The sequence below is a fragment of the Podarcis muralis genome, chromosome 13 (assembly GCF_964188315.1).
Source record: "Podarcis muralis chromosome 13, rPodMur119.hap1.1, whole genome shotgun sequence".
Lineage (NCBI taxonomy): Eukaryota > Metazoa > Chordata > Lepidosauria > Squamata > Lacertidae > Podarcis > Podarcis muralis.
This window is the reverse complement of record NC_135667.1, coordinates 9,584,927-9,604,369: the sequence shown is the minus strand read 5'-3', so window position 1 is coordinate 9,604,369 and position 19,443 is coordinate 9,584,927. Positions and strand designations below refer to the sequence as shown.

The 19,443-nt window shown below is 41.2% G+C and overlaps 2 protein-coding genes across 2 annotated transcripts; one reads left to right on the top strand and one right to left on the bottom strand.

Moving 5' to 3' along the window:
- The first annotated feature begins 3,721 nt into the window (after nt 1-3,721).
- Nucleotides 3,722-12,258, top strand: LOC144325267 (uncharacterized). Its single transcript, XM_077917992.1, has 4 exons — nt 3,722-3,953; nt 4,043-4,333; nt 5,786-5,896; nt 12,005-12,258. The coding sequence occupies exons 1-4, from the start codon at nt 3,722-3,724 to the stop codon at nt 12,256-12,258; spliced, it is 888 nt and encodes a 295-aa protein (XP_077774118.1).
- On the bottom strand, nt 5,949-11,072 carry LOC144325062 (syncytin-2-like). Its single transcript, XM_077916921.1, has 2 exons — nt 10,855-11,072; nt 5,949-8,994 (listed from the first exon to the last, which is right to left on the bottom strand). The coding sequence occupies exon 2, from the start codon at nt 8,399-8,401 to the stop codon at nt 6,956-6,958; it is 1,446 nt and encodes a 481-aa protein (XP_077773047.1). The 5' UTR covers nt 8,402-8,994; nt 10,855-11,072; the 3' UTR covers nt 5,949-6,955.
- Nucleotides 12,259-19,443: the final 7,185 nt, after the last annotated feature.

Sequence of the window (19,443 nt, the reverse complement as noted above, 5' to 3'; positions counted from 1 at the left end):
GAAATGAGTATCATTCTGCAAGACTTTCCCATATTGCATTTATATTGTGTACTCCATGAAACCTGCAAAGTGCTGCTTCCCCTCTCCCAATCTTCTCTGTCTTTAAAGGGGCCTGTGAAATTGCAAGGACGATGTGGAGCTGCTGTTCTTGGCATGATAATCACACCTCCTGCATGTGTGCATCTGCCTGCCACTTATAATAACAACACTGAAGGCCCCATGCAAATCTGGTCCTGGGGGACCTTCATTAAAAAGAAGTCCTCTGCAGAGGATGCTGAATTCAAGGTCCTTCATGTAACTCAGGTCTTCTTCAGGTCCTGGGAGATGATGCCATTGATCATGGAACTGCAACCCTTGATGGTTTTCCTGATGTTCTTCCCAGCATGTAAGAGAAAAATCCTCTCCCCACTCCTGTAGACAATTCACAGCTTTGCTGTGTCATTCCATTCCATTTCATGTTTCATTTTATCTCTCCATATACAGGCATTTACTCACAGATTACCCTTACTGAGTCTGGAGGTGGCGTGAAAAGAACAGGAGAGACATTGCGACTTACCTGTATGGTGTCTGGGTTTTCTTTAACAAGTGATGGAGTACACTCGATCCGTGAGCCTCCAGGAAAGGTATTATTTTGGGTTGGAGGTATCTGGAGTGGTGGAAACACTTACTATAGCAGTGCCCTCCAAAACCAGATCACCATCACAAGAGACACCTCAAAAAACCAGGTGTTCCTGCAACTGACTAGCCTGAAACCTGAAGACTCTGCAATGTATTCCTGTTCAAGGACCACAGTGAGCAAAACTGTTTCAAAAACTCTGCTTCCTGAAAGCAAGATATAAGTCAATCGTGGGTTTGTGAGCTGTAGCTGGAAGCAAGGCCATATTTCACCCTGTGTTTCCCCTTAACCACAAACGCACAATATCATGCCCACACCAATTGTTCCAAAACAGAAACAATTTTCTACAAATGTTGAACTTCAAACATAGACTACTCAGCACAACTATTCAGAGTGTTTTCAAACTATGTCAACAGTGGAAAGGAATCAGAGCTAGAGCTAATCTTGGCCAACTGATCAATATACCTTTGGGATGCATTTCTCTCCAAACATGTGACTGTTGCACAAAGACATTATATTCTAAGCTGGCTATTACTGCTCGATAAACTCATCTGAACAGCCTCCTAATATGTAAACACAGATAAAAAATTGCTGTTGGTGGTGCTCACACTCCATGATGTTGGCAGTAGAAAAAACCGAGAGAGAAATCTAATTCTGCCACAGGAAGAAGCTGTCTAGGGTATCCAGTTTAGATGGGGGTGATATTTCTTGTGGATGAAAAATACGACTATTAAAAAAACTTGTTTCTTTATATATTTTCCTGAAAGCTTCCATTTCATTCCCACATTGATATGCATTTTTAAAAGAAAACTTAAAAATAAATTATATCTCTTTTATTGTGTGTGTGTGTGTGTGTGTGTGTGTGTGTGTGTATTCAACCTTTGTCTCAATATATGTATGCTTTTACATATTGAAACCACTGAAACAGATGGAATTTGTTGCACAGTAAATATGTGAAATGCACATTAACCAAAAGTTACTGATTAAAGAATGATTTCCACAGGCACTGCAACTTAAGTTTTTGTTACTAATGTTCTCCTGATTTTCGAGATGTGCAAATGGTGAGGGCTAGTATTTCTTTTGAAAAGCCTCATCATAGCTGCTTTTAGTTTCCTTTGCTTTCTAAGAAATCATTTTTTAATATTATTAATCAACTAATGCAGCTAAGCAAGGTGTTGCATGCAGTATAGCTACCAAAAGGACAAAGGTGCAACCCAGCAAATGTTTACAGTCACATATCACATGTGAAAGAACAGTTTTCTTTGCTGATGATATGTCTTTAATTTTGGAATGTGGTTTTGTTAATGGAATCAAAGGAAATGAGTATCATTCTGCAAGACTTTCCCATATTGCATTTATATTGTGTACTCCATGAAATCTGCAAAGTGCTGCTTCCCCTCTCCCAATCTTCTCTGTCTTTAAAGGGGCCTGTGAAATTGCAAGGAAGATGTGGGGCTGCTGTTCTTGGCATCATAATCACACCTCCTGCATGTGTGCATCTGCCTGCCACTTATAATAACAACACTGATGGCCCCATGCAAATTAGGTCCTGGGGGACCTTCATTAAAAAGAAGTGCTCTGCAGAGGATGCTGAATTCAAGGTCCTTCATGTAATTCAGGTCTTCTTCAGGTCCTGGGAGATGATGCCATTGATCATGGAACTGCAACTCTTCATGATTTTCCTTATGTTCTTCCCAGCATGTAAGCGAAAAATCCTCTCCCCACTCTTGTATTGCTTTGCTGTGTCATTCCATTCCATTTCATGTTTCATTTTGTCTCTCCATATACAGACATTTACTCACAGATTACCCTTACTGAGTCTGGAGGTGGCATGAAAAGACCAGGAGAGACATTGCGACTGACCTGTACAGTGTCTGGGTTTTCTTTAACAAACATTGGAGTACACTGGATCCGTTGCCGTCCAGGAAAGGGAATGCAGTGGGCTGGAGTTCTCTGGGGTGATGGAAGCACTAGCTATAACACTGCGCTCCAAAACCGGATCACCATCTCAAGAGACACCTCAAAAAACCAAGTGTTTGTGCAACTGACTGGCCTGAAGCCTGAAGACTCTGCCATGTATTACTGTTCACGATATATATACACTGTGAGCAAAGCATTCTTAGAGGCAGTACAAAAACTTTGCTTCCTAAAAGCAGGATGTAAGTCAGTCATGGGTTTGTGGGCAGCAGCTAGAAACAAGGCCATATTTCATCCTGTGTTTCCCTCAACCACAAAAGCACAATATGATGCCCCAGACTAGTTGTTTCTTAACAGAATCAATTCTCTACAAATGTTGAACTTCAAACATAGACTGGTCAGCATGACTCTTCAGACAAAGGAAGAAGCTGTCTAGGATATCCCTTTTAGATGGGGGTGATATTTCTTTTGGATGAAAAATACAACCGTTGAAAAAAAAACTTGTTTCTTTATATATTTTCCTGAAAGCTTCCGTTTCATTCCCACATTTATATGCATTTGTTAAAGAAAACTTAACAATAAATGATATTTCTTTTATTGTGTTGTATGTGTGTGTGTATTCAACATTTCTCTTTAAATATGTATGCTTTTACATATTTAAGCCGCTGAAACAGTTGAAATTTGTTGCACAGCAAATATGTCAAATGCACATTAACCAAAAGTTACTGATTAAAGAATGATTTCCACATGCACGGCAACTTAAGTTTTTGCTACCAATGTTCACCTGGTTTTTGAGATATGAAAATGGCGAGGGCTAGTATTTGTTTTGAAAAGCCTCATCATAGCTGCTTTTAGTTTCCTTTGCTTTGTAAAAAATCATTTATTATTATTATTATTCAACTAATGCAGCTAATCAAGGTGTTGCATAGAGTAAAGCCACCAAAAGGACAAAGGTGCAATTTTTACAGTCACATATCACATAGGAAAAGATGTTATACCAGTGTTTGATTTTGGAATGTGGTTTTGTAAATGGAATCAAGGTAAATGAGTATCATTCTAGAAGCCATTCCATATTGCATCTATATTGTGCGCTCCATGAAATCTGTTGCTGCTTTTTCTCTCCCAATCTTCTCTGTCTTTAAACGGGCTTTTGAAATTGGAGGGAGATGTGCGGCTGCTGTTCTTGGCATGATAACCGCACCTCCTGCATGTGTGCCTCTGGTTGCCGCTTATAATAGCAACACTGATGACTCCATGCAAATTACATCCTGGTGGGCCTTCATTAAAAAGAAGTCCTCTGCAGAGGATGCTGAATTCAAGGTCCTTCATATGATTCAGTTCTTCTTCTGGGCCTGGGAGATGACGCCATTGAACATGGAACTGCAACCCTTGATGATTTTCCTAATGTTATTCCCAGCATGTAAGAGAAAAATCCTCACCCCACTCTTCCATTGCTTTGCTGTGCCATTCCATGTCATTCCATGTTTCATTTTGTCTCTTCATATAAAGACATTTCCTCACAGATTACCCTTACTGAGTCTGGAGGTGGCGTGAAAAGACCTGGAGAGACATTGCGACTGACTTGTACGGTGTCTGGGTTTTCTTTAACAACAAATGCAGTTCCATGGTCTCGTCAGTCAGCAGGAAAGGGACTGGAGTGGGCTGGAGTTATCTGGAGTGGTGGAGGCACAGCCTATAACAGTGCCCTCCAAAACCGGATCACCATCACTAGAGACACCTCAAAAAACCATGTGTTCCTGCAACTGACTAGCCTGAAGACTCTGCCATATTTCAACCTGTGTTTTCCCTTAACCACAAAAGTACAATATGATGCCCCACACCAAACATACACTCGACAGCATGACTCTTCAGCCACCTGCTTAATATACCTTTGGGATTCATTTCTCTCCAAACATGTGACTGTTGCACAAAGACATGACATTCTTGTCTGGCTATTATTGTACTATAAACTCGTCTGAACAGCCTCCTAATATGTAAACACAGATAAAAATTTGCTGTTTGTGGTGCTGACACTCCATGATCTTGGCAGTAGAGAAAACCGAGAGAACCACAGCAGCAAGAATTCTTCTGGCAAAGTATTGGAAGATGCAAGAACTACCTACTCTGGAAGAATGGCAGACAAAGGTGACTGACTTTATGGGACTGGCAGAGATGACTGGCAGAATCCGCGACCAGGGGAAAGAGACAGTGGAAGAGGATTGGAAGAAATTTAAAATGTATCTTAAAAACTGTTGTAAAATTGAGGAGTGTTAAGATGTCAAGGGGTAAGAAGCAGAGAATTACAGCTGTAACTAACAAATTAAAGAAAACTCAATGAAAGGGAATTAAACAGATAAATTGACCAAAGGGTTGCTAAAAAATTGTAAAATAAGGATGCAGCGAAAGGGAGGTATGGGGAAGTCGGGCGAAAGAAGGTGCATGAAATTAAGAGTATGAAATTATACATGTTTAAATGTTTTGTATGTTTTTGTTTTGTGTTGTGTTTGTTTTTTATTATGTGTTTGAAAAATGAATAAAAATTATTATAAAAAATAATAATAGAGAAAACCGAGAGAGAAATCTAATTCTGCCACAGGAAGAAGCTGTCTAGGATATCCCTTTTAGATGGAGGTGATATTTCTTGTGGATGAAAAAGACAACTGTAGTTTCTTTATATATTTTCCTGAATGCTTCCATTTCATCCCCACATTTATATGCATTTTTTAAAGAAAGCTTAAAAATAAATCATATTTCTTTTATTGCGTTGTGTGTGTGTGTGTGTGTGTATTCAACCTTTGTCTTAAAATATGTATGCTTTTACGTATTTAAACCACTGAAACAGATGGAATTTGTTGCACAGCAAATATGTGAAATGCACATTCACCAGAAGTTGCTGATTAAAGAATAATTTCCGCAGGCACTGCAACTTAAGTTTTTGCTACTGATTTTCCCCTGGTTTTCGACATCTGCAAATGGCGAGTCCTACTGTTTCTTTTGAAAGGCATCATCATAGCTGCTTTCAGTTTCTTTGCTTTGTAAGAAATCTTTATTATTATTATTATTCACAAATGCAGCTAATCAAGGTGTTGCATACAGTAAAGCTACCAAAAGGACAAAGGTGCAACCCAGCAAATGTTTACTGTCACATATCACATGTGAAAAGACAGTTTCCTTTGTGGGTATGTTATACTGTTGTTATATGCTGTGTCATTCCATGTCATTTCATGTTTCATTTTTCTTCTCCATATACAGACATTTCCTCACAGAATACCCTTACTGAGTCTGGAGGTGGTGTGAAAAGACCAGGAGAGTTATTGCGACTGACCTGTACGGTGTCTGGTTTTTCTTTAACAAGCTATTGTAGCACCCTGCTTGTGGTTAACGCTTAGCTGGAATGAAATATTCAACGCAGCAATAGAGAAATTAAAATAATAATTTATTTGTCAGACAAATAAATGAGAGGCACAGTGGTATATGGTTACCAAGCTCTGGCCTGGCCTCCTGCCATTATGGCCAGCACTTATATTCCCTCAGCCCAGCACCCTTGCTCCTCCTTTGGCTGCATCTGTCCAATCAGCCTGGTTGAAATTCCTATTGGCTGCCTGCTATATCCAATCACAAAAGATACACCCATTTCCTATTACCTTTTATGGGAGACAGAGAGCTATATTTTCTTCTATTTATAAATGGCAAACAAGTAGCCATTAACCTCTACAAGGCACCTTAATTACCAGATAACCTTTGGCCCCTCTTTCCCTATTCCCTACAAACCAGATGGTTTTTAATCTCATTTTAAACAGAGGCTCGGCCACCATATGTCAGGAGTGCTCTGATGGCAGGGTCTGTAGTCTCTTCCAACTCTATGATTCTATGATTCTATGAAATAAGAATCTAACATAAGAATCTAAATTTCTAAATCCTTTGCATAATTACATTTAAGCCAATATATTTAATACATAACATATATAGTTTTTTTTTTATAAGCAAAGACGTTCACAGTAAGAAAAAACTTAAAAACACTTTCTTCAGAGAGAAGCCCCCCTTTCCCTAGCCAGTTGCTGTTTCCATTAGCTCCTGCCGTTTGTCCTATTTGTGGCACAATACTCTTACTATTTACCAGCTTAATTGTGTTTTTGCAACTTGATTATTCTGTAATTTGTAAGTTCAGTGACCTTGCTTCTCAGCCTTTTTATGACCGCAATAAACCAATAAACCAAAGGGGCCCTCTTTAAGATGAGCACATCTGCCGATGCACTCACTGCCTGGCATGAGAGATGCTGCCTGGCATGAGAGATACAGATATTTTAAAATATATTTTAAGCTCATTTTAAGAATACAGGTATCTGATCAAAATATAAGCCAATATAAGCCTTGATTAAAAATGCAGTCTATATTCAGATGCCTCATTCCCCCCTTTCAAGCTCAAGGACCTTCATACCAAGTGTCCTTGATAGCTTGACCTTCATCATATTCCTGAGGTAAAGCTCTGTATAGGGCCATGATATGAGGTAGAGTTTCATTTGAAACCATCTTGCTAATTGTACTTCTAAAACATGAAATGATACATGGCATCATACATAAAACCATTACCACTACTGTCAAGAAAAACAAGCAAGACAATAGTATCCCTTTGAGTCCTGTGACATTAGGTAACCAATTGGTGAGCCATCCCATATCCCATCCTTCCCATGTTTGTACTGGTACATGTGCTATATTCTCCATCTTTGTAGCCAACACACGGATTGCCTCACCATTATCAGAAATGTTAAAGCAACAGGCATTCCCTGTCAAGTTCAAGACTCCACATAGGCCTCCCTGCCTGGCAAGTACATAATCCATTCCCATTTTCAGCTGCAAAATGGCGGCTCTACTTTCATCCAACTGTTGTGCAATAAGTCTCAAACTCTGGGCCGTTGCATTGGTTACAAGTTCCACTACTGCTTGCAATCGAATTATTCTGTTTAGATTATAAATAGGATCCCGTGCCCCTTGTATGAGCTCACCAGGATTCCAGGAGGCAGGATCATAATAGGCTATAATGCGCTCTGGCGGCCAATCATCAGTACCGCTCCAACTTTGGGTACTTCCTCCTGCTATACGAGAAATATCAGCATTCCTTCGTGTTCGCTTGGCCGAACTAGTGGGCATAATCCACATTGGTGGTAATACCCATCCCAGGAAACAAGTCCCACTCCATTTGGAAGGGAGTTTCTTGTATGCCCATTCTCCACATATCCACCACAACCATCGGGTCTGAGGTTTTTGGTACGTGGAGTACAGAAGGCGAAATATCAAAAGAGGTAGAGAGTTCACAGTGCAGTATGTTAGATTGCCTTTTTCTGTCACAGTTATGTTCCATACCGCTTTCCATGCATGAATAAAAGGAGGTGCACAGGGCAAGGTATTCCGAGTTCGATAGGTAGTACCGTGTGCCCAGGTATGACTATTCTTAATATAATCCCAAGTATAGTGACAATGAGAAGAGCCTATCATGGTAGAATCAGCTGCATCTGATGATTTATGTACACAGAATTCCCCTTGTACAGGTATAACTCGTAATGGTTTAGTTGAGTTCCATCCGGGGAAATTCTGTATTTCTGTTTGGTGTGGCATTTCGCTTACCATACCAATGGCATCTAATGGTATCGGTAATAAGGGCATACCTCCCTCTGAATCATCTGGCCCAAGAGAGCAAACAAGGCAATTGGTCCTATTTGCAACATTGGCTACCATTTCAGCTAAACCTACCCACATATTGTGGTCATGGCTGAATCCATATTTAGCAAATTTGGTCAGATTCAAGGACCCTTCCCCTTCCCAAGGGATCAGGATTAATAATAAAATCATGTTGATGTCTAGCATATGCATTCCTTCCACAAAAGATTACCTTATTGTGATAGCAAATAAATATTAGTCCCAATATAATTCCCCCAGTGACAGAAATGGGGAACCACCAAGACCAAAACATATATCCCGAGGATCCCCAATGAGTAATATCTCTGATAATTGTTCCACAAGGGGGGGCAGTCAATCAATTGTATAAGAGAATCTTCCCTTTCACAATCACTGGTTCAGATGCTCCTCAAGCTTCAGGCGTGCGCAGGTCAGCCAGCTTCCAGGTTGTGGCTGCAGCAGGCCGGTCGTCTAATGTTGCCCGTGACCTAGCCCGTTCCCGGTAGGGCTAGATACAGGGGTTTTTGGAGAGAGTCAGTTTTAAAGGATTAGAGGGGTCACCTTTGCACGTCCAACTGCCTTCGGACTTCTTCAAACGGGAGTGATGAATCCAGGGGGTCACCTCAGCTACCTTCACCGCTGTTGGAGTAGAGAGCAAGACGGTGTAAGGTCCACGCCACTTAGGTGCAAGTGGATCACGTTTCCACTCTTTCACCCATACGCTATCGCCAGCCTGGAACTGATGAATCGGCTCGGCAATGCTGCACGGCGTGCGCTCGAGGACCCACCTGTTAAGAGAAACAAAAACACGGGAGAGAGATTGCACTTGTCCCTGTGTCACATGGTCTCCTATTTGTTTAAGATCAGCTGGAATATCCTGAACAAAGGAGGGCGGTCTCCCATACAGGAGCTCAAAAGGTGACAACTTAAGTCTTTTTGTGGGTGCACACCGAACACGAAACAGTGTTATGGGTAACACATCTACCCTCCTGAGACTTTAGACATATTAGTGGGCTTCTGGCATGCCCTGCAGATACCTTTCACAAGCGTCTGGCGGTAGGTGGTAAGCCTGGCCAGGTGAATTGCATTGTTTGGATCCCAATTAGGATCTTCCAAGGGAAAGTTGTCCTGGAGATGACGGTCAATATTATAAATATTTCCCACTCTGGCCTGCTCACGCAAATATATCTGTGCCTTTTCAATTATGTCTCTCCTTTCCTCAGTGGTGAAAAGAGTATTCAGGAGCTGGCGACAATCTGTCCAAGTAGGACTATGAGTATTTACTATTGAAGTCACCAAGTCCATCATAGCCTGAGGTTTTTCTGCAAAAGATGGGGTGTGTGTTTTCCAATTCATCAGATCCGTAGTTGTGAATGGAATATATTGCAGGGTCGAAGTTCGAGGTGGCCGTGGTCCGAGTTGCCCATTAACCAGCACAGGCTCCTCAAGTGCATCAAATACTCTTCTAAGAGGGGCTACTACGTGACCTTTTTCTTCACTTTGCTCTAGGGGCCTCAAATCATAGGGGATGGTATTTGTCCCAAGGCGTTCTTTTAGCAGCTTTATACGCCTGGCTGTATTGCTTGCTGACCGATTAAGGTCTCCCTGTAACTTCTGTAATAATTCTCTAGGACTTGGATGTACAGGGGTTTGGGGTAGGCAATCAGTTGTTCCATTAAAAGAGACTGTAGATGGAGTTCTACTGGGACTCACAGATGGAATAACCACTTCTGCTTGGGCTTCATTATAGGACTCCAATGCCTCCTGAAGATATTTATCATAATCTATCAAGGAGTCAAGTTCTGTGTCTCTACCCCCATTATTCGTTCCACTTTCTTGCCTTGGGGTTACAACTGGTGGAGGGTTTGGATTAGGCTCCCTTCGATGTGGAGCATAGGGTGGAGGTGGAAGCACCTCTTCCTCTGGTCCCTCAAAAATGGGTTTGAGTTTATTTGGCAAGATTCCTTTCCTAGCTTCGGCTTTTACAGCCAATAATTTGCATCGTTGGACTTTGCATTCCCTTATCCATGGAGGATTTTTATTTAATGTGCTCAGCCAGGAATCTATATATGAAAATTGTTCTGGGCACCCTCCAGTTTCTTTGGTGATGTTAGACCAAAGTTTGCTTACTAAATTTATATCAAAAGTTCCCTGAGATGGCCATCCAGTATTTTGTTTTGGCCACTCTAATTCACATAACGTTCTCAAGCGCTCTGGCGTCATTTTGACTCCATATGCCCCTGAGAAGGCTTTCTTAAAATTATTTAACATACATTCAAGAGGTGTATTTCCCCCCTTTGAACCCCCAACTCCCATTGTATGGCCCTGTGAAGTATCCACTCAGTCACTCACACACACGCTTCGTGGGGTTTCTTGCCCAGATGGAGTCGCCTCACTGGGAACCGAAGTACTACCCACTCCACACTCAGGTCAGCTACAGATTGCTCTGTACTTTCTCACACATACAATGCGCAAGATACTTCACCACACTCTACCTCCCATTCTTCCCTTTTCCCCCACCAGACCACCATCTGATATACCCAACCACCTAGCGTACTCAGTTCCCACTTACTGAGACGCAGAAGTTTGATCAAGACTTCTCTTCCTCCCAATTAATTGGAGGGCCAAAAATCCCTTTGTGCACTTACCCTTGGTTGGTTCCGTTTCCCCCCGGTCCGTCGCCGCCAGTGAGCAGGGTATCAGACAGACGAGACTGCTGCGTTCCCCTGGAAAAAAATTTCCCATGCGCGCTGGGTAGGCAATCAGTTGTCTTCTCTCTTGTACCCTGTCCAATAGGGCGAAGGGGCTGCGTTCCAGCAGACCACTTATCCGAGTCACAGGCGCACCATAAAATGTAGCACCCTGCTTGTGGTTAATGCTTAGCTGGAATGAAATATTCAACGCAGCAATAGAGAAATTAAAATAATAATTTATTTGTCAGACAAATAAATGAGAGGCACAGTGGTATATGGTTACCAAGCTCTGGCCTGGCCTCCTGCCATTATGGCCAGCACTTATATTCCCTCAGCCCAGCACCCTTGCTCCTCCTTTGGCTGCATCTGTCCAATCAGCCTGGTTGAAATTCCTATTGGCTGCCTGCTATATCCAATCACAAAAGATACACCTATTTCCTATTACCTTTTATGGGAGACAGAGAGCTATATTTTCTTCTATTTATAAATGGCAAACAAGTAGCCATTAACCTCTACAAGGCACCTTAATTACCAGATAACCTTTGGCCCCTCTTTCCCTATTCCCTACAAACCAGATGGTTTTTAATCTCATTTTAAACAGAGGCTCGGCCACCATATGTCAGGAGTGCTCTGATGGCAGGGTCTGTAGTCTCTTCCAACTCTATGATTCTATGATTCTATGAAATAAGAATCTAACATAAGAATCTAAATTTCTAAATCCTTTGCATAATTACATTTAAGCCAATATATTTAATACATTAGCTCCTGCCGTTTGTCCTATTTGTGGCACAATACTCTTACTATTTACCAGCTTAATTGTGTTTTTGCAACTTGATTATTCTGTAATTTGTAAGTTCAGTGACCTTGCTTCTCAGCCTTTTTATGACCGCAATAAACCAATAAACCAAAGGGGCCCTCTTTAAGATGAGCACATCTGCCGATGCACTCACTGCCTGGCATGAGAGATGCTGCCTGGCATGAGAGATACAGATATTTTAAAATATATTTTAAGCTCATTTTAAGAATACAGGTATCTGATCAAAATATAAGCCAATATAAGCCTTGATTAAAAATGCAGTCTATATTCAGATGCCTCACTATGAAGTACACTGGATCCGTCAGCCTCCAGGAAAAGGATTGTTGTGGGTTGGAGGTATCTGGAGTGGTGGAAGCACTTACTATAGCAGTGCCCTCCAAAACCGGGTCACCATCTCAAGAGACACCTCAAAAAACCAGGTGTTCCTGCAACTGACTAGCCTGAAGCCTGAAGACTCTGCCATGTATTACTGTTCAAGGGACACAGTGAGCAAAGCATTCAAAGAGGCAGTACAAAAACTCTGCTTCCTGAAAGCAAGATAAAAGTCAATCATGGGTTTGTGGGTAGCAGCTGGAAGCAAGGCCATGTTTCATCCTGTGTTTCCCCTCAACCACAAAACACAGTAAGATGTGGCACAAATATTAAACATAATAAATTCTCTACAAATGCTGAAGTATCAGAAACATATTGGTCGGCACAAATCTTCAAAGTATTTTCAAAATACGTCAAGAGTGAAAAGGAATCACAGCTAGTGCTAATCTTTGCTATCTGATCCATATACCTTTGGGATTCATTTCTCCCCCAACATGTGACAGTTGCACTGACACGTTACATTCTCAGCTTGGTATTACAGTGCTATAAAGTCATCTGAACAGCCTCCTAATATGTAAACACAGATAAAAATTTGCTGTTGGTGGTGCTCACACTCCATGATGCTGACAGTAGAGAAAACCGAGAGAGAAATTACAAGAGAAATTACAATAACAGCACTGATGGCCCCATGCAAATTACATCCTGGGGCCTTTATTACAAAAGAAGTCTTATGCAGAGGATGCAGAATTCAAGGTCCTTCAAATAATTCAGGTCTTCTTCAGGTCCTGGGAGATGATGCCATTGATCATGGAACTGCAACTCTTCATGATTTTCCTGATGTTCTTCCCAGCATGTAAGAGAAAAATCCTCTCCACACTCTTGTAGACAATCCATTGCTTTGCTGTGTCATTCCATGTCATTTCATGTTTCATTCTTCTTCTCCATATACAGACAGTTCCTCACAGATTACCCTTACAGAGTCTGGAGGTGGCGTGAAAAGACCAGGAGAGACATTGCAATTGACCTGTACGGTGTCTGGGTTTTCTTTAACAAGTAATGCAGAACACTGGACTCGTCAGCCTTCAGGAAAGGGACTGGAGTGGGCTGGAGTTATGTCGAGTAATGGAGGCACTAACTATAACGGTGCCCTCCAAAACAGGATCACCATCTCAAGAGACACCTCAAAAAACCAGGTGTTCCTGCAACTGACTAGCCTGAAGCCTGAAAACTCTGCCATGTATTACTGTTCAAGGCACACAGTGAGCAGAACATTCTCAGAGGCAGTACAAGAACTCTGTTTCCTGAAAGCAATATATAAGTCATTCATGGGTTTGTGGGCAGCAGCTGGAAGCAAGGCCATATTTCACCCTGTGTTTTTCCTCAACCAAAAAAGCATAATGTGATGCCACACACCAATTGTTCCATTACAGAATCAATTCTCTAAAGATGTAGAACTTCAAACATAGACTGGTCAGCACGACTCTTCAAAGTGTTTTCAAACTATGTCAAGAGTGAATAGGAATCACAGATAGAGCTAATCTTGGCTGTCTGCTCAATATACCTTTGGGATTAATTTCTCTCCAAACATGTGACAGTTGCACAAAAACATTACATTCTCAGCTGGATATTACTGTGCTATAAAGTCGTGTGAGCAGCCTCCTACGATGTAAACACAGAGAAAAAAATCTGTTGGTGGTGCTCACGCTCCATGATGATGGACAATACAGTCCAAAGGACTAATACCACCTACAAGGGAAAGTAGAGAGAGAAATGTAATTTTGCCACAAAAAGAAACTGTCTAGGATATCCCTTTTAGATGGAGCTGACATTTTTAATGCATGAAGAAGACAACCTTTAACATAGCCTTATTTCTTTATATATTTTCCTGAATGCTTCCATTTCATTCCCACATTTGTATGATTATGTTTACAAAAAAGTTTAAAATAAATTATATTTATTTTCTTTTTGTTTGTGTTTCTGTGTATTCAAACTCAAAATATGTATTTAAATGTATATTATTACACATTTAAACAGCGGAAGCAGATGGAATTATTGCATAGCAAATGTGTGAAATGCACATTAACCTAAAGTTGCTGATTAAAGATTGATTTCCTCAGGGACTGCTGCTTAAGTTCTCCTCCTTTTCTAGATCTGCAAATGGTAAGGGTTAGTATTTCTTTTTAAAGGGTGGTCTCATCATAGCTGATTTCAATTTCCTTTGTTATTTTTTTTATTATTCAACTAATGCAGCTGATCAAAGTGTTGCATACAGCAACGCTACCGATGGGGCAAATGTGCAACACGATAAATGCTTACAGTCACATATCACATACGAAAAGAGAGTTTCCTTTGTGGATATGTTATACCAGTCTTTAATTTTGGAATGTGGTTTTGTTAATGGAATCAAAGGAAATGAGTATCATTCTGCAAGCATAGACCGGTCAGCACTACTCTCAAAGGGTTTTCAAACTATGTCAAGAGTGAAAATGTCCTAATCTTTTGTTTTGATTTGATTTACCAAAGTACATTCCAACTCTGTACCACCACCTCAAGTACACAAATTTGCTGATGGATGGGGAAAATAGACACGTTAGGTCAGCCACAGATTTCTCTGGGTCAGATAGCAACATCTCCAATGCACTGGATCAGGTCCTAATCAGATAAGGGGGGCATCACTACACTAGTACCTGGACATTTTGCTGAACAACTTTATTTCCCGCGAAGCTAAAGATTAATACACAGCAAGATCTGACTCTGGAGCATATGCTGGCTGTGGGTCCAGGATGTACCTGCCTCTCAGCACCAAGGCCTGCATGCTTCTCCCCCTAATTACATCTATGGATGGATTTTGGAGAATGTTAAGAAGAAAAGGCATTCAACCACCCTGCTGCTGTGCCAAAGACTTCATGGAAATCATTCCCAGTGGAACTCTCAAGAACTAAAATGGGATGCCCAGATGAATGCTACTGCCTTCTACATGGTTGTGGTATTGCGTATTGCTCCTAACTTGCAACATGCTTTCTCTCTGCCTTTAAAGGGGCCTAACATACAGGGATTAATTTCAGCATGGGTGTAGATTATTTTCGCCTCCAGAAGTTACAGCTGATTTCCTTCCCATTCCGTTGCTGACTGAACTGTTGATCTTGGAAGGCAATGGAGTGGATGAGGAGCTGCAGTTTTGAAAGTGATACATTTCATTTGCTGCTGCTCTCATCTTTTATTGGCAACAGTATCTGCTTTGTTGTTATTAGGTAGAAATAGGGTGGGGAAATAAGATTGCTGTTCTTTTGGTGGAAGCACCTGGTTTTGTGTGTGCTCCCTGCAATCTGCAAGGTGCTGCTTTCCCTCTCCCAATCTTCTCTGTCGTTAAATGGGCCTTTGAAATTGCAGTGAGATGTGGGGCTGCTGTTCTTGGCATCATAACCCCACCTCCTGCATGTGTGCATCTGCTTGCACTTATAATAACAGCACTGATGGCCCCATGCAAATCAGGTCCTGGGGGGCCTTCATTAAAAAGAAGTCCTCTGCAGAGGATGCAGAATTTAAGGTCCTTCATGTAACTCAGGTCTTCTTCAGGTCCTGGGAGATCATGCCATTTATCATGGAAATGCAACCCTTGATGATTTTCCTGATGTTCTTCCCAGCATGTAAGAGAAAAATCCTCTCCCCACTCCTGTAGACAATACACAACTTTGCTGTGTCATTCCATTCCATTTCATGTTTCATTTTATCTCTCCATATACAGACATTTCCTCACAGATTACCCTTACTGAGTCTGGAGGTGGCGTGAAAAGACCAGGAGACACATTGCGACTTACCTGTATGGTGTCTGGGTTTTCTTTAACAAGTGATGGAGTACACTGGATCCGTGAGCCTCCAGGAAAGTTATTATTTTGGGTTGGAGGTATCTGGGGTGGTGGAAGCACTTACTATAGCAGTGCCCTCCAAAACCGGGTCACCATCTCAAGAGACACCTCAAAAAACCAGGTGTTCCTGCAACTGACTAGCCTGAAGCCTGAAGACTCTGCCATGTATTACTGTTCAAGGGACACAGTGAGCAAAGCATTCAAAGAGGCAGTACAAAAACTCTGCTTCCTGAAAGCAAGATAAAAGTCAATCATGGGTTTGTGGGTAGCAGCTGGAAGCAAGGCCATGTTTCATCCTGTGTTTCCCCTCAACCACAAAACACAGTAAGATGTGGCACAAATATTAAACATAATAAATTCTCTACAAATGCTGAAGTATCAGAAACATATTGGTCGGCACAAATCTTCAAAGTATTTTCAAAATACGTCAAGAGTGAAAAGGAATCACAGCTAGTGCTAATCTTTGCTATCTGATCCATATACCTTTGGGATTCATTTCTCCCCCAACATGTGACAGTTGCACTGACACGTTACATTCTCAGCTTGGTATTACAGTGCTATAAAGTCATCTGAACAGCCTCCTAATATGTAAACACAGATAAAAATTTGCTGTTGGTGGTGCTCACACTCCATGATGCTGACAGTAGAGAAAACCGAGAGAGAAATTACAAGAGAAATTACAATAACAGCACTGATGGCCCCATGCAAATTACATCCTGGGGCCTTTATTACAAAAGAAGTCTTATGCAGAGGATGCAGAATTCAAGGTCCTTCAAATAATTCAGGTCTTCTTCAGGTCCTGGGAGATGATGCCATTGATCATGGAACTGCAACTCTTCATGATTTTCCTGATGTTCTTCCCAGCATGTAAGAGAAAAATCCTCTCCACACTCTTGTAGACAATCCATTGCTTTGCTGTGTCATTCCATGTCATTTCATGTTTCATTCTTCTTCTCCATATACAGACAGTTCCTCACAGATTACCCTTACAGAGTCTGGAGGTGGCGTGAAAAGACCAGGAGAGACATTGCAATTGACCTGTACGGTGTCTGGGTTTTCTTTAACAAGTAATGCAGAACACTGGACTCGTCAGCCTTCAGGAAAGGGACTGGAGTGGGCTGGAGTTATGTCGAGTAATGGAGGCACTAACTATAACGGTGCCCTCCAAAACAGGATCACCATCTCAAGAGACACCTCAAAAAACCAGGTGTTCCTGCAACTGACTAGCCTGAAGCCTGAAAACTCTGCCATGTATTACTGTTCAAGGCACACAGTGAGCAGAACATTCTCAGAGGCAGTACAAGAACTCTGTTTCCTGAAAGCAATATATAAGTCATTCATGGGTTTGTGGGCAGCAGCTGGAAGCAAGGCCATATTTCACCCTGTGTTTTTCCTCAACCAAAAAAGCATAATGTGATGCCACACACCAATTGTTCCATTACAGAATCAATTCTCTAAAGATGTAGAACTTCAAACATAGACTGGTCAGCACGACTCTTCAAAGTGTTTTCAAACTATGTCAAGAGTGAATAGGAATCACAGATAGAGCTAATCTTGGCTGTCTGCTCAATATACCTTTGGGATTAATTTCTCTCCAAACATGTGACAGTTGCACAAAAACATTACATTCTCAGCTGGATATTACTGTGCTATAAAGTCGTGTGAGCAGCCTCCTACGATGTAAACACAGAGAAAAAAATCTGTTGGTGGTGCTCACGCTCCATGATGATGGACAATACAGTCCAAAGGACTAATACCACCTACAAGGGAAAGTAGAGAGAGAAATGTAATTTTGCCACAAAAAGAAACTGTCTAGGATATCCCTTTTAGATGGAGCTGACATTTTTAATGCATGAAGAAGACAACCTTTAACATAGCCTTATTTCTTTATATATTTTCCTGAATGCTTCCATTTCATTCCCACATTTGTATGATTATGTTTACAAAAAAGTTTAAAATAAATTATATTTATTTTCTTTTTGTTTGTGTTTCTGTGTATTCAAACTCAAAATATGTATTTAAATGTATATTATTACACATTTAAACAGCGGAAGCAGATGGAATTATTGCATAGCAAATGTGTGAAATGCACATTAACCTAAAGTTGCTGATTAAAGATTGATTTCCTCAGGGACTGCTGCTTAAGTTCTCCTCCTTTTCTAGATCTGCAAATGGTAAGGGTTAGTATTTCTTTTTAAAGGGTGGTCTCATCATAGCTGATTTCAATTTCCTTTGTTATTTTTTTTATTATTCAACTAATGCAGCTGATCAAAGTGTTGCATACAGCAACGCTACCGATGGGGCAAATGTGCAACACGATAAATGCTTACAGTCACATATCACATACGAAAAGAGAGTTTCCTTTGTGGATATGTTATACCAGTCTTTAATTTTGGAATGTGGTTTTGTTAATGGAATCAAAGGAAATGAGTATCATTCTGCAAGCATAGACCGGTCAGCACTACTCTCAAAGGGTTTTCAAACTATGTCAAGAGTGAAAATGTCCTAATCTTTTGTTTTGATTTGATTTACCAAAGTACATTCCAACTCTGTACCACCACCTCAAGTACACAAATTTGCTGATGGATGGGGAAAATAGACACGTTAGGTCAGCCACAGATTTCTCTGGGTCAGATAGCAACATCTCCAATGCACTGGATCAGGTCCCTAATCAGATAAGGGGGGCACCACTACACTAGTACCTGGACATTTTGCTGAACAACTTTATTTCCCGCGGAGCTAAAGATTAATACACAGCAAGATCTGACTCTGGGGCATATGCTGGCTGTGGGTCCAGGATGTACCTGCCTCTCAGCACCAAGGCCTGCATGCTTCTCCCCCTAATTACATCTATGGATGGATTTTGGAGAATCTTAAGAAGAAAAGGCATTCAACCACCCTGCTGCTGTGCCAAAGACTTCATGGAAATCATTCCCAGTGGAACTCTCAGGAACTAAAATGGGATGCCCAGATGAATGCTACTGCCTTCTACATGGTTGTGGTATTGCGTATTGCTCCTAACTTGCAACATGCTTTCTCTCTGCCTTTAAAGGGGCCTAACATGCAGGGATTAATTTCAGCATGGGTGTAGAATATTTTCGCCTCCAGAAGTTACAGCTGATTTCCTTCCCATTCCGTTGCTGACTGAACTGTTGATCTTGGAAGGCAATGGAGTGGATGAGGAGCTGCAGTTTTGAAAGTGATACATTTCATTTGCTGCTGCTCTCATCTTTAATTGGCAGCAGTATCTGCTTTGTTGTTATTAGGTAGAAATAGGGTGGGGAAATAAGATTGCTGTTCTTTTGGTGGAAGCACCTGGTTTTTTGTGTGCTCCCTGCAAGGTCTTCTTCAGGTCCTGGGAGATGATGCCATTTATAATGGAAATGCAACCCTTGATGATTTTCCTGATGTTCTTCCCAGCATGTAAGAGAAAAATCCTCTCCCCACTCCTGTAGACAATACACAACTTTGCTGTGTCATTCCATTCCATTTCATGTTTCATTTTATCTCTCCATATACAGACATTTCCTCACAGATTACCCTTACTGA